Source organism: Geospiza fortis, unplaced genomic scaffold (assembly GCF_000277835.1).
Source record: "Geospiza fortis unplaced genomic scaffold, GeoFor_1.0 scaffold534, whole genome shotgun sequence".
In the NCBI taxonomy this organism is placed as follows: Eukaryota; Metazoa; Chordata; class Aves; order Passeriformes; family Thraupidae; genus Geospiza; species Geospiza fortis.
This window is the reverse complement of record NW_005054614.1, coordinates 200,190-213,596: the sequence shown is the minus strand read 5'-3', so window position 1 is coordinate 213,596 and position 13,407 is coordinate 200,190. Positions and strand designations below refer to the sequence as shown.

Below are 13,407 nucleotides of genomic sequence, written 5' to 3'. Positions count from 1 at the left end.
TTATGTTATTTATATTGTTTTTTCTGCCTGTTTGGTGATGCAAGTAAGTTATGCAAAGAACCAAAAGGAGCTGGGGTGTTAGAGTAATTCACTACTTCATTTTACAACTGTAAAGTCAAAATGTGCCCTGGGGGAGAATGGTTCCTTAGGACAGACACTGAAGTCACATATGTACCTTCTAATGAAAATAATTTGGATTTTCAAGACAACTCTCTACCCATAGATGTCAGAGCTGGAGAAGCAGATGAAACTCAAGGATGACAGGATCAATGCCTGCTGTAGGTTGCCATGAAAAGCTCAGCTTACAGAGTGCAGGACCAAGCAGGTCTGGTCTGCAAAGGCAGAGCAAATCTCACAACCCAAAATGCAGGTGTAGCTCCAGCCAGGAGTTATTGTTTCCTAAAATTAGAAAATTTCCTTTGTCTCCCTGCATTTTCTCAAGGGTGTAGCACTTGTGAGAACAGGAGTGGGAGCAAGTGTGAGAGCAGGAGGGAGAAAGGGAGGGAGGGAAATCCTTCTACGGATTAAACCCTGATCTCTGTTCCTGTCCCTGTGACTAATCTGCATATGGCTGTAATTGAATGTATTTGGAGACCTGTGAAACTGCTGATGCCTTCTGGATGACACCTGCAGTCTGAGATGTTTCACAGAGACAGGTTTTGCTCATTCCCTAGCAATGCTGGTACCACAACTTTCAAATCAATTTCTCATGAAAGAATGGCTCTGTTTAACTGGAGAAATAGGAGAAATTTATTGGTTAGTTCTATTTAAACTGTGAGAAAAGAAAGAAAATAACAGAGGAGCAAATAGGTTTGCTGGACCTTCCTTCAAGCAAAGTGTTACATGCAGTGATTTTTGCTGAATAAAGCTGAGATGTGTGTAAACAGAATATGTGCAGGTAACACCAAGAGAGCTACGATGCACCTGGCAGCTGCAGCTTTGAAGAAAACACTGAACATCACAAGAATTGCAGTAAAACTTCACTGCTGGGAGCATAATTTATTTTTTGGTCACATTTAGATTGTCCCTGATCCTGCACTGGGTATGCACATTTGACAAAACATGATTAAAAAGCATAAAACCAAGTTTTAGTGAGCTGTTTTCTGACAGACAACCACAGTCAGCAAACTTCCTACACAAATTTTTTCAGTGTTTTAAGGTGTCATTTATTGGTTTCATGAGGTGTGTGTAAATATATATATGTGTATAAATATATAGATATCTGTGTACAAATATATATGTATAAATATATGTATATAAATACAATGTGTAAGATATATAAATATAAATATAGTATATAAATATTAAATGTAAAAATAAATCTAAAATAAATTAAATATAAATATAAATATAAATATAAATTAAATATAAATATTAAATTAATATAGATATATGAATATGTATGTATGTATATGTATATATGTATGTATAAATATATATATGTGTGTATATTTCTGGAGCTGGATTGCATTCTGGAAAAATCACTGGCAAAATTCCTGCGGTGCTTCAAGGGACAGGATCAGCCCTTTAATGTTTTAATAGTTTTCTGCCTCCTTATTGGCTAATGGAGGAGCTGCAGTAAGCAGAGTTTGTGAAGTTTAGACTGAGCTCTCTCTGCCTTTAATCAGAAAAACCAAAGCGGAGTTGGAGTCTAGCAAAGCTAAGCACTTCAGGAGACTTCCTCACTTATTGGAAGGAGCATTCATGGAACAGTGGCATTCATAAAAGAAGACACTTTTATTTCTATTTTTTTTAAATTAATATAATTTATCTTTAGGGTGAAATAGCAGCATATTGGGGACAAATCTATCCGAAAGGGCATGGTGACACTTCTTGCTCTCTGTTCCAGCATGGGACTCTGGTCCAGGATAGCTCCAACCTCTGCCAGCTCTCTCATGGTGTTGTTCCTTGTGAAACAGGTAAGATAATTCGATAATTAATAATGGACAGTGTTAAAGGGAGTTCCTAGCACGTAGCATTTTAAGTGTCACAAACAAAAAAGCATATTTGTACCAAAGATCCTTCCGACATAACAATTAATTTTTATTGCTAATTAGCCATGAGAAATTATGGCTGCAAAGCTGTAGAGTTCTATATCAGAACTCTCTCTGACTAGGACATTTATTACTATTTTATTCTATTAATCCTCATTCAAGCAGTGAATAAATTATGTTTACAACCATTTGCACAATCACTTTTCATACCAGTATTGATCAGCATTGAATTGTATTTGTTTTTCCGTTTTCCTACCAGATAAAAATACTGTTATGAATCACGTTTATTTTCTACTGTTTTTTCTCTATTCTAAACCCAGCTTTGATTTGTTTCTGGCACTGACTTGTGAGCATTGACTCTCCAATTTGTGAAATCTGGCTGGTTTTGTTCTGCACCTCACCTTCATGTAGAAAGCAAATTAATCTGTATGAGATTTCTGCCTTTATTTCTTGTACAGATCCACTAAACTTTATATTTTTATTTTTATTTTTATTTTTATTTTTATTTTTATTTTTATTTTTATTCTTATTCTTATTCTTATTTTTATTGTTTCCCCTAAATCTTTACAAAATTCTAAACTCTTACTTCTTACTTACCTTATAAATAGGAGGGGTTTAGGTACCTAATGAGAAAATATCTCAGTGTAATTCACTTCAAGGAAATTTTCATGTAGGTTTTTAATAATTCTTATTTATTTATTACTATCAATCTTGATTTGAATAAATTTTTAAAACAATTACTGATATTTGGTAAATTTGGATTTAACTGAATAAAATTCACATATATATTTTGGGTACATTTCTATGAAGTGTTTGAGCATCAGGACAATAAACTGAAAGTAAAAAGGTATTTCTATCCCCTTAATCTCTATTTTCTTGGGTTTCTAAGAAAGTGGGTTTGCAGCTGTATGTGCTATAGAGCCAATATTTGTGTTTCTAACATTTTTATAAAGAAAAAATTACCAGGAGAAAAAAAAAAATATTTTTAAAGAAAATATTCCTAATATTTTTGTATAATTAAAATCTAAAGCTTCTCTGCATAGAACTTCTGTTTATAGAACTGAAACAACTCTCAGATTTGTGAGACACCTCAGACAAAGCATTAGTTCCATTAATGCTGACAGAAAATCTCCCAAATTCTTCTGTGAAATCAAAACTTTGCTAGACTAATCACAGTGGATTAATTTGTCATAGTGGTTCTTGCAACTTGTTTAAAGAAGTATGTGCTGTATTTCATTATATTTTATTTCATAAGAAAGAAACATTTAAAGGAATAACAGCCATAAATCACTATATCTGTATTTTCTAGCAAAAACCTCTATAGATAGGGAAAATATCCATCAGACTAAACCTGGATCAGGGCTGAAAGAATGAATAAATATTTTTCAGCTTTTATTTTTAGCTTATGTCCAGATTGAAGGGGCTTTTTTCTGTCCATAAGAGCCTGAATAAACAGAAGCATTTCATTTCACTGCCAGCCTAGTATAAAAGATTAAAAGGGTGAAATTTGACTGTACTGTGGTCAGTTAAACCTAAAGTCAAACTGGTCTACAACCAGATATAATCCATTTCCTAAGTGAAAGCTTCAGGCAGCATTTTCTTCTGCAACAAATGTCTAAAGAGTGGGGTCTTCCTGGTGCAATCTCAATGAATGGCCAGAGATTTCCAGGGAATTCTGATTAAATTTCCTCATGGGTGAACTTCAGGGCAAGCAGAGGCCAGGCTGGCAGGCTGAGGCAGTTGCTTTTTACAAAAAAAAAAACTTCAGACAACCTGAAATGATGTCCAGTGTAGGGCAAAACACCATGGACTTTCTGAGCTTCTGTCTTAGACATGGGAGTTTAATTTTCCCCGTTTAAAAGCAGTGGCCAAATGGCAACTACAGACCAGAGGCTGCATGTTTCCACTGTTTTTAAGTTTGTATTTCTACCCTGGAACTTGCACTGTACCTGACCCAAAACTTGGATCATCATAGAACTTCCCCAGGATTTGTAACCACAACCTGTGTTGTGGTATTTGAGGTATTTGTTGGGGGTGGCATTCACATTCTCTGGAAAAATCCCTTTGCTCAGGATTTTGCCCCTGGGAAGCCAAGCCTCAGAGATAAAGGAAAACAATTCTTATCTGATTTGCTTCTCCTGTGTTGTGCTCCTTTGCAATGTGTTCGGAGATTGTTTACCCACAGTTGATTGTTTCATTGGTTTCATGTGAATTGTTTTCACTCTTTGGTCAATCAGGGCCAAGCTGTGTCAGGACTCTGGAAAGAGTCATAAATTTTCATTATTATCTTTTTACCCTTCTGTAAGTATCCTTTCTGTATTCTTTAATATAGTTTAGTATAGATTCTTTAATATAATATAGTATCATAAAATGATAAATTAGCCTTCTGAGAACATGGAGCCAGATCCATCATTCCTCCCTGACACGAGGGCACCCCACAAATACAATAGTTGGATCTGTCAGAATGCAGCCAAAGGCCGTGTGACCAAAACAAATTTATCTCACAAGTATTTACCTAATAGTGACCAGGCATTGGCTATGTGACCAAAACAAATTTATCTCACAAGTATTTACATCAAGAGTGATCAGGTATTGGCTATGTGACCAAAACTAATTTATCTCACAATTATTTACACCAATAGTGACCAGATATTGGCTGTGACCGAGCCTGCAGATTTAAAGAAATGTACATTTCCATCGGGAAATGATGTGGAACTGTCATTTAGACCTAACCTGTTCCTCACTCTTGTTGGGTAAACTTCCCCATGGCTGTGCATCACTGAGTTCCTCACTTCCAGGAACATTCCCATGAGTGTGCATCACTGAGTTCCTCAGCTCAGGAACATTCCCATGGCTGTGCATCACTGAGTTCCTCACTTCCAGAACTTCCCCATGGTTGTGCATCACTGAGTTCCTCTCTTCCAGGAACATTCCCCTCAGTGTGTATCACTGTTCCTCAGCTCAGGAACATTCCTCCTCTCCAGGAATGGAACCCAGCGAGCTGGCAGGTAGCCACGGCGAGGTTCCCTCTGCATTCCCTCGGCTGTTTAACACATTTGTTTATCAGAAACTGGAGTGTTCTTCCTCCAGCCCAGCAGCTCTGTCACAAATGCGTCATCCCCAAGGCTCTGCCTCTCCAGATGGGGTTCACTGACCCACCAGTGTCTGAGGAATCTCCCCTGGCTCCCAGGATTTTGGGGCCTGCAGGAGGAAATGTCAAGATGCTTTTTTTTTTTTATTTTGGACACATGCATTCCTTTCTCATGGCTGCTGTAAATATTCTCTCCTTATCTTGCAAGGCCATCCACGGAAGAATGATTTTAGTTTTTCTGCTCCCTCAAGCTTAAAGTGGGTGTCTGGAAATGAGATGAGAGACTAAAAGCAGAGTACTGAGCAGACAACAGTAAAAACATGCATGAAATAGTGATCCTGCCTAAGATCTAGACACCAGAACACTGTTCTTGTTTTCAAAGTAAATAAATATGATTTTCTTCATTAAAATAAAAACTAACCATAGGTTTAAAGGAACAAAGGTGAAGTTCACAGCCGTATATTGTTCTGGTTATGTAGCTCAGACAACATCAGGACAACCACACATGTTAAAGGCAGTTTCAAAGAAAGGGTGTAGTCCAGACAAAAAGAAATTGGCTTTTCCTGCAGAACTGACAGGCATCTTTTAGTAAAAAAATTATTTAGAAAACTTATATTTTGTTTGCTCTCCACAATTTGCTCATTAGAATTGGTAACAAGTGAATTTTTCATTTTTAGTGACTTCTAGTAACAATAATCTATAACTGCTCTGGCCTCTGAAAGCCCTGCTGTCAGGAGACCAGGGGGTTTATTGCACAGAGGATGGTGTCCTTTTCTATGGGTAAATAATGATCAAATCACCATGCTAACACTGAGCTGTGAGCAGCATCTCCCCTTGTCCTTCCCGAACTGCTTTGCTCCCAAAAAGGCATTTCTTCACCCAAATCACCAAGTGTTTTTGTATTTAATTCTTCTGGTTTTAGCCATTGCTTTCCTAAACAGCAATTATCAGCTGTGGCCCTCTTAGAGACCTCTGCAGTCAGATAAGGAGGTGTGTGCAATTTTATTGTGTAGGAAATGTAGAATGCAAACACTCTTCTCACCTATGGACACAAGAAGAGAGCAAAACAGTGCCCTACTGAGGCAAAAAGGGCAACATGGTGTAAATGGCAACTAAAACTAAAATTTACAGAAGTGTTTCTTTAAAGAAAAAGGTGAAAAGAAGAATAGAAAGATGCCTATGGCACAGTTGCAGCTGCTGGTGAAATAAGTGGTTTGTGAAATGCTGGGCAGGAGAACAGAATGCACCAGAGGAAAGGTGTTAGTAGCTAAATGGCATTGATTATTCATTACTGGTTTATTCAACTTTCTTTTTGCTTCAATACTCAACCCAGTGTGCTTGATTGCCTTTAAAAACATTCTAAAACCAAAAAGCCCTTTAGTTTTTTTTTACCTATCATTTTTTCCTCCTCTCTCCTCTCCTCATTTCATTTTCACCTTTCCTTTTTCTCTCCTCATTCCTTTAGACTTTTTTTGCCTACCATTTTTTCCTCCACTCTCCTCATTTGTCCTTTCTCTCATTTCAGACCAGAATTTCTTGCAATGGAAAGCAACCTGTCATTAAGGACTGAAAGGTTCTAACTGATTTTTCTCGTGTACAGTATTTTCACTCCCAGGCCAAAGGTTCTCTGCTGGAAAAAACCACTACTGGGTGGAACAAATACAAACAGGAATGCTTGAAAATGCTGCAGGAATCATCTGTAGATAGTGGTAAGGAATTAAACAATTGAGTAAGATTGATGAATATGCAAATATTGTCTTGCTGCATGTCGGTTCCTAAGTTCTAAAAGTAGAACAATTCACCTGACACAAATATTAGCCTGAAGTCCCTTGTTCATTTTCCTTTCTCTGTGGTCACACAATCCTGTCCCTCAGGAGGAATCTGCACAGCCTGCTTGTGATTTTTAGCAATAAACTTATCCCATACACATTTATCTGCAATATCTCATTGCTCTGGAGAAGCTCCCAGGTTCCGTGGAGCAGTACAGAGTGGTTTCCATGATTGCTCCTTTTCCCCACAGCTTTTTGTAAAAGTTTTGTTTGCTTCTCTCCCCAGGAGTACATTGCAATGGGACATTTGATCAGTTTGTTTGCTGGCCTTACTCACCCCCAGGAAATGTCTCTGTTCCTTGTCCTTCATATTTGCCATGGCTGGAAAATGGTAATGTGAAAGTGATACTAAAATATATTTTTATATTATATATTAAATATTTTAGATAATATTTTTATAGAATATATTTTGATATAATTAATAATATCCTTTTTTATGCTACTAAGCATGAAGTTCCTATCTAATCTCCCAAACTGCTTCTGCCAACCATTTAGGACAAACCCAGCTCTTCAGAATAAAGAAAGCATCTTGCCTCCATGGAATGGAGATTTTTTTTTTCCTGTCTGAATTCCTACAAAAGGAAGATTTCTGATCACATTTCATGGATGGTTTAAGGTTTTTTCCAGCGTCTAGTATTCATGCAGAGCTCCTGCTCCATCACAACAAACTGTGCTCCCAAAGCAATTCTCTAAGTTCTGAGCTGAGCAAAACAAGATATTCTGGTTTTTACTACCACCCTTAAGCAGTTTCAACTGAAAAATTATTGAAAAAGCTCAGGTCTGATCAGAAATAAACAAGTGGCAGCTGTTGAGGACAACATCAAACAAACACCAACCAGGGTCCCCACACCTTTCCTCTGATGCTGTGGGCAAATTCCCAATCAGTTTAATTGGGACAATGCAGTGAAAATCAAGAAAAGTTCATCAGTTCCCCCCCGCACCTACTGAAGGTGCACAGAAATGAAATATCAGCAACATCAGGTGTTAAAGAGAAAGATCATCCCCTGATCAAATCCTGCACAGCCCAGTCAATGAATTACCCATTCATGAGCTTAATGAGGGAAAATGAATAAAGGGAGATGTCTGTAGGCTTCTCTTTTGGATGTACTGTGTGGGTTTTCTTGTAAAAAACAGGTACATCCTGGGAATTTATTTCTGCTGGATTACATACCTGCTTTGTCCTATGGAGCTATAAAAAATATATTGACAAAGTCAAAAGAAAAGTGGTTTTGTTTTTTTGTTTTTTTTTTTTTTTGTTGTTGTTGTTGAGTATGGGTGGTGTAGAGTCGATTGTGGAGGTAGAAATCTTTCAGACATGTATGAAAAATGAAATCTCTATTTTGACCTTTCAAACTAAAACTCTGTTTACTTTCAGGAAGTGTAGGACATGTATACAGAGTCTGCTTGGATGAAGGGATTTGGCAAACAAAGGAAAATTCCACAGACATTTGGCGGGATAGTTCAGAATGTTCTGAGAAAAATCATTTCCAAAAAAATGTAAGTATGTTTTATATTACAGTTGAAAACTTTAATCTTCTTAATCCTTTCTGGAGTAACTGACAAAACATTTCCATTTAATACCTGCAAAGCATCTTCAGATTTCATTTCAATTACCAGATGGAAAGCTGTTGTTTTATTTGTAAGAAGCAGAAAAGAAAATATAAAAGAAGGGGATTCCTGCTTTAGATGCCACAAGTTATTTTCTGTTCAGAGTCCAGAGTTCACATGTGCTGATTTTCTCCTAATAAAACAGAAAAACACTGCAACTTGTCAAGCAAGTAACATCCCAGCATCTTACATTGGTCTGTGCAAGTCAGGCAGCTCAGCTTCCCTCCTGAGCCGTTCAGCATTTAATGAGCTGTTAATTAGTTATTTCAAAGTTGGGTAGAGGCTGCAGGATTCACCCTCATCTAATGCCATCCTTCCTGTATTTCTCACATTGCATCAGGCCAGGGGCTGGGCTTTGTCAGCCAAACTTCTTTTGCCATGGAATTCAGAATTAGGTCTCTTAGGTAAGCACTATCACCACTGGTCTTTTACTTTTTAATACTGACTGAGTGCTTTTCTTACTTTATCAATAACACTGCTTTACTGATTGGCTATGAAACGTTATTACTTTAGTAGCTCTGTGTATTGCTACATTTTTACTAAGCTCTTTATATGGTAAATACACGAATTTCCAAACTTTCAGTTTATTTATGTAAATGTAATAAATATTGATTAGTTCTGAGTGTTTTCCAAGGTTTGTTGACCATTCTGGAATACATATTTGATATTATTCCATCTTGTGTGACAGCAGACAATTTCTTTGAAAGCTTTAACCAGCTTTCCTTCCAACACTAAATGTGGGCTTGTTTTGTTTTAGTTAATTGAATAAATTTTATTCCATTTGTTTTGTTTTATTTAATTGAGTAATGTGGGCAATTTGTTTGTTTTATTTAATTGAAACCCCCCAAGCTGTTGGAAATAACCCAGAGCCAGTATCTTCACACATCAGATTAATCAGCTTGGTTTCACGTGCTTTGGTGTGGCAAAATTGAAATAGCCAAGATGATAACTTGGGATTTCTGCAAGGTTTTTACCTGCTGGAATGTTTCCATGGAGCAGAGTGACCATCAGCTGGGAATCTCCTGCACCCACACTGGGCTCTTTCACCCCCTTCAAGAGTGATTTGGTTTTATTTCTCTAATAATTGGAATTATTAGAGAAAACTGCTGGCAGGAAGACATTGCTAAAGTCCTGGTGCTGAGTAGTAGGACAAGAAAAACAGCAAAATCAATGAGGAAACGACACAGGTTCCAAGAAAAGCTCAGCATGCCAAATGTGGATTATGAAAGCCACACATCCTGCATCTCATTGCCTCTTCAGAGATGCTTTCCTTGGGCTGGAAGTTGGAAGTCTGAATAGTTGAGATGCAGACAGACATAAGCAGATAAAATTGAAAAAAATAGGAAAAATTAATGGTAAATTAGGCAAATGAAAGGAAACTTCTGCAGGGCCAAGAGCTGGACTTAATCTTTGTGGGTACCTTCCAACTCAGGACGTTTATGATAATCTATCAAAGTGTGAGTATGTCGTTTCCTCCTCTGAGGTCCCATTTGTCATTCAAAGACAATCAAGAGAGCTCTAATTTAATAATTATTAATTTTTCCTTTGAACTCAAGACAGACGTCAGTTGTTTCAATAGCTCCAGGCAGATCTGGCTCCCAGCATTGTCAGACACATCTGGGCAGTGGCTGCGTCCAGGCCACACACACAGGTTCAGTTATCTCTGATTTGGGCTACAAATGGTGTTTGTGCAGGAGAAATCTGGGAATAGTCTGGGAGAGCCTTTGGATTTAAAAAGAAACTCAGGGTGCAGGTGTCTTTGTCACACACTGGTTTCAAAAGGCAGGGCAGAGAGTGTTAGTGTTATATTTTCTGAAAAATCCCTTCGCCAGGATTTTTCTCCTGAGAAGCTGAGAAACCTCAGAAAAGAAATATAAACAATAATTATCTGATTGCTTGGAATGTGGTTTAGAGGTTGCTCACCAACAGGTGCATCTTTGATTGGTTCCATGTGAATTGTTTTTAATTAATGACCAATCCCAGCCAACTGTGTCAGACTCTGAGTCTGTCACAAGTTTTATTCTCATTCTTGTCTAACCTTCTGATGTGTCCTTTCTCTTTCTTAATATAGTTTTAGTATAGATTAAAATGTAATATAATATAATGTAATATAATATAATGTAATGTAATGTAATATAATATAAATCAGCCTTCTGAGAACTTGGAGTCTATTCTCCTCTCTCACTTCGTCCTAAAAACCCTCACAACACAACAACAATTAGTAACCACAACAATTAGTAACCTGAGCAGGGCTCAGACTCCTGCCCTGGCTCCTTGAATGAATATTGTCTTTGTCAATATATTTTTTATAGTTACATAGGACAAACTAGGAATGTGATCCAGCAGAAACAAATTCCCAGAATGTAGCTGTTTTTTGCAAGAAAACCCACACAGTACATCCAAAAGAGAAACCTACCTCTCCCTTTATTCCAAAATGTGATCCCCAAAGTTCCTGAGCTGGGTTTCTGCCCTGTCCCCTGCCTACATAACACATTTCTCTTCTTTGTTCCCAGGAAGAAGAACACAAACTGCTCACCACATTACAGCTGTTATACACAATAGGATATTACTTTTCTCTCATCTCACTGGTATTAGCTCTGCTTATACTTTCTTTACTCAGGTGAGTAAAAATTCACCTGCATTTTAAATGTATGGAGCCTTGTACTCATATTCTTCTTCTTAAGAAATTGAAGTTATCATTTAGTTCACAGTGTTCCAATACCTGAAGGGGCTACAAAAAAAAAAGCTGGGGATGAGCTTTGGAAAAGGGCATGGAGTGATGGGACAAGAGGGAATGGCTTTAAGCTGAAGATGGTAGATTTAAATTAGATGTTAGGCAGAAATTCTTTACTGTGAGGTCATCCAGAGAAACTGCCCCATTCCTGGAAGATTTTAAGGCCTTGGAGCATCCTGATCTAGTGGAAGGTGTCCTTGCCCATGGCAGGGGGGATGGAATGAGGTGGGTCTTTAGATCCTTTCCAACCCAAACCATTCTGTTGGTCCCATGTAAATAACTTGTATTTTTCCAAGGAGCAATACAAATGCAACTTCTGAGCAGAATCCATTGATGGCAACAATATGAATAAAACTGTTGCTTTGCTGGGTTTGTGTTGGTTTTTAAAAAAATTATTTCTGCAAATTACATATACTCTGGAGGATTCATATGTTATTTTTTCTCGCCCAGAAAACTTCACTGCACAAGAAACTACATCCATATGAATTTATTTGCATCCTTTATCTTGCGTGCTGCAGCAGTTCTTATTAAAGACTCTGTGTACTACAATATTTACTCAAAAAGACCAAATGATGAAAGTGGATGGATTTTATACCTCAGTCCAGAGGTAATGTGTTAATTCATGGCTGATAATAAATATGTGCTTCTAGTGGTCACAACAGTTACAGTTTTGGAATTCCTACAGCATCAGCTGTTGAGGTGTTTGTAAGCTGAGTTTTGGCTGCTGAAATTTTGTTGGTAAAATTTGAGGTAATCAAGATGAAATCCTGATTGTAAGAGATTTCTTTTAAATGAATAGGAAGAACAAATAAATTGATTGCAATATTTAGAAACAGCCACGTAAGCAAAGCATCTCACACCTTGTAGCCTTTAGAAAGAAATCTCTGTGTTTATTTGGCACAGATTATATATCTCTATATTTTATATAGATATTATATATATTATAATATATACTATATATTATAACATCTATATATTATAACATCTATATATTATAATATATATCTAATATATATTTTATAACACATAATGTATTATTATAATATATATTATATATATTCTATATTTTAATAGCTATATATTATATTACTAATATAGACATTATATTATATAACTATATAATAGATATTAGACATTGTATTAATAATTATATTATCTATTTCTAATAATTATATATTATCTATATACATTATATAGTTTTTATAGCTTAAATAAATAAATATTTATAAATATTATAATAATATAATACTTATATATATTATAATTATTTATTATTCCTGTATGTTGTTGTAGGAATAGAGTTTACCCACGTCAACAAGGAAAATTATCTGCAAGATAATTAAAGATAATTATTATTTTAACAGCTCACCAGTAAAAACTCTCACATGCAGATCATGACATCTACATTTACTCCTGGTCTCTCATCCCTACAGATTGTCATCGTCTGCAGGACTGCCCAGTTTTTCATGCACTACTTTGTTGGGGCAAATTACTTCTGGCTGTTGGTGGAAGGGATTTATCTGCATACCTTGTTGATAACTGTGGTGCTCTCTGAGAGAAGGCTGCTGCAGACATACATTGTGATAGGATGGGGTGAGTCCAGAAATGCTCCAAGCTCTGATTTTGTTTTGCTTTGCTGAGTCAGTGGAGGATATTTTGTAAAGGAAATAAAAAAATCTACTTCTACAAGCTTGGCTGCAATAGATTCTTCTTTTCTTTTCAGTTGTTCCAATCCTGTTTGTGGGCCCATGGGGAATAAGTAGATCCAAACTGGAGAACACTGGGTAAGTTATTAAAGAAAATGTTCTTTGGAATCCTGACTTTCTGTTTGCTTGGCTGTACTTGACATGAGAACTGACCAGCAAATTATCAGATTATACAGCACCTATGGATACTTGTTACACTTTCAAGGTTCCCTTTAGTGCTTTTACATTTAAAAAAACCTTTAAAATATAATAAAAAACTTCTGGGAATTCTTAGATTTCCTCATGCATTTAGCAAGGAGTAGAGTGAACTTTCACTGCTCCTGAAATGTTCATCCATTTACATGAAGCAATTGGGTATTTTACCTCAGTCCACAGGCAATGTGTTAATTCATAGCTGATAATAAATGTGTGCTTCTAGTGCTCATAACAGTCACAGTTTTGGGAA

At 36.6% G+C, this 13,407-nt stretch overlaps 1 protein-coding gene across 1 annotated transcript in view; it reads left to right on the top strand.

Annotated features, from left to right (window-relative positions):
* The first annotated feature begins 1,820 nt into the window (after positions 1 to 1,820).
* GLP2R (glucagon like peptide 2 receptor) overlaps positions 1,821 to 13,407 on the top strand; it is a 21,156-nt gene continuing 9,569 nt past the window's right edge. The window contains exons 1-8 of the mRNA XM_005430275.1: positions 1,821 to 1,919; positions 6,701 to 6,794; positions 7,141 to 7,245; positions 8,290 to 8,411; positions 11,036 to 11,142; positions 11,707 to 11,863; positions 12,690 to 12,849; positions 12,980 to 13,040. Coding sequence (XP_005430332.1) covers positions 1,821 to 1,919; positions 6,701 to 6,794; positions 7,141 to 7,245; positions 8,290 to 8,411; positions 11,036 to 11,142; positions 11,707 to 11,863; positions 12,690 to 12,849; positions 12,980 to 13,040 — 905 coding nt within the window. The remainder of the gene's footprint in view (positions 1,920 to 6,700; positions 6,795 to 7,140; positions 7,246 to 8,289; positions 8,412 to 11,035; positions 11,143 to 11,706; positions 11,864 to 12,689; positions 12,850 to 12,979; positions 13,041 to 13,407) is intronic.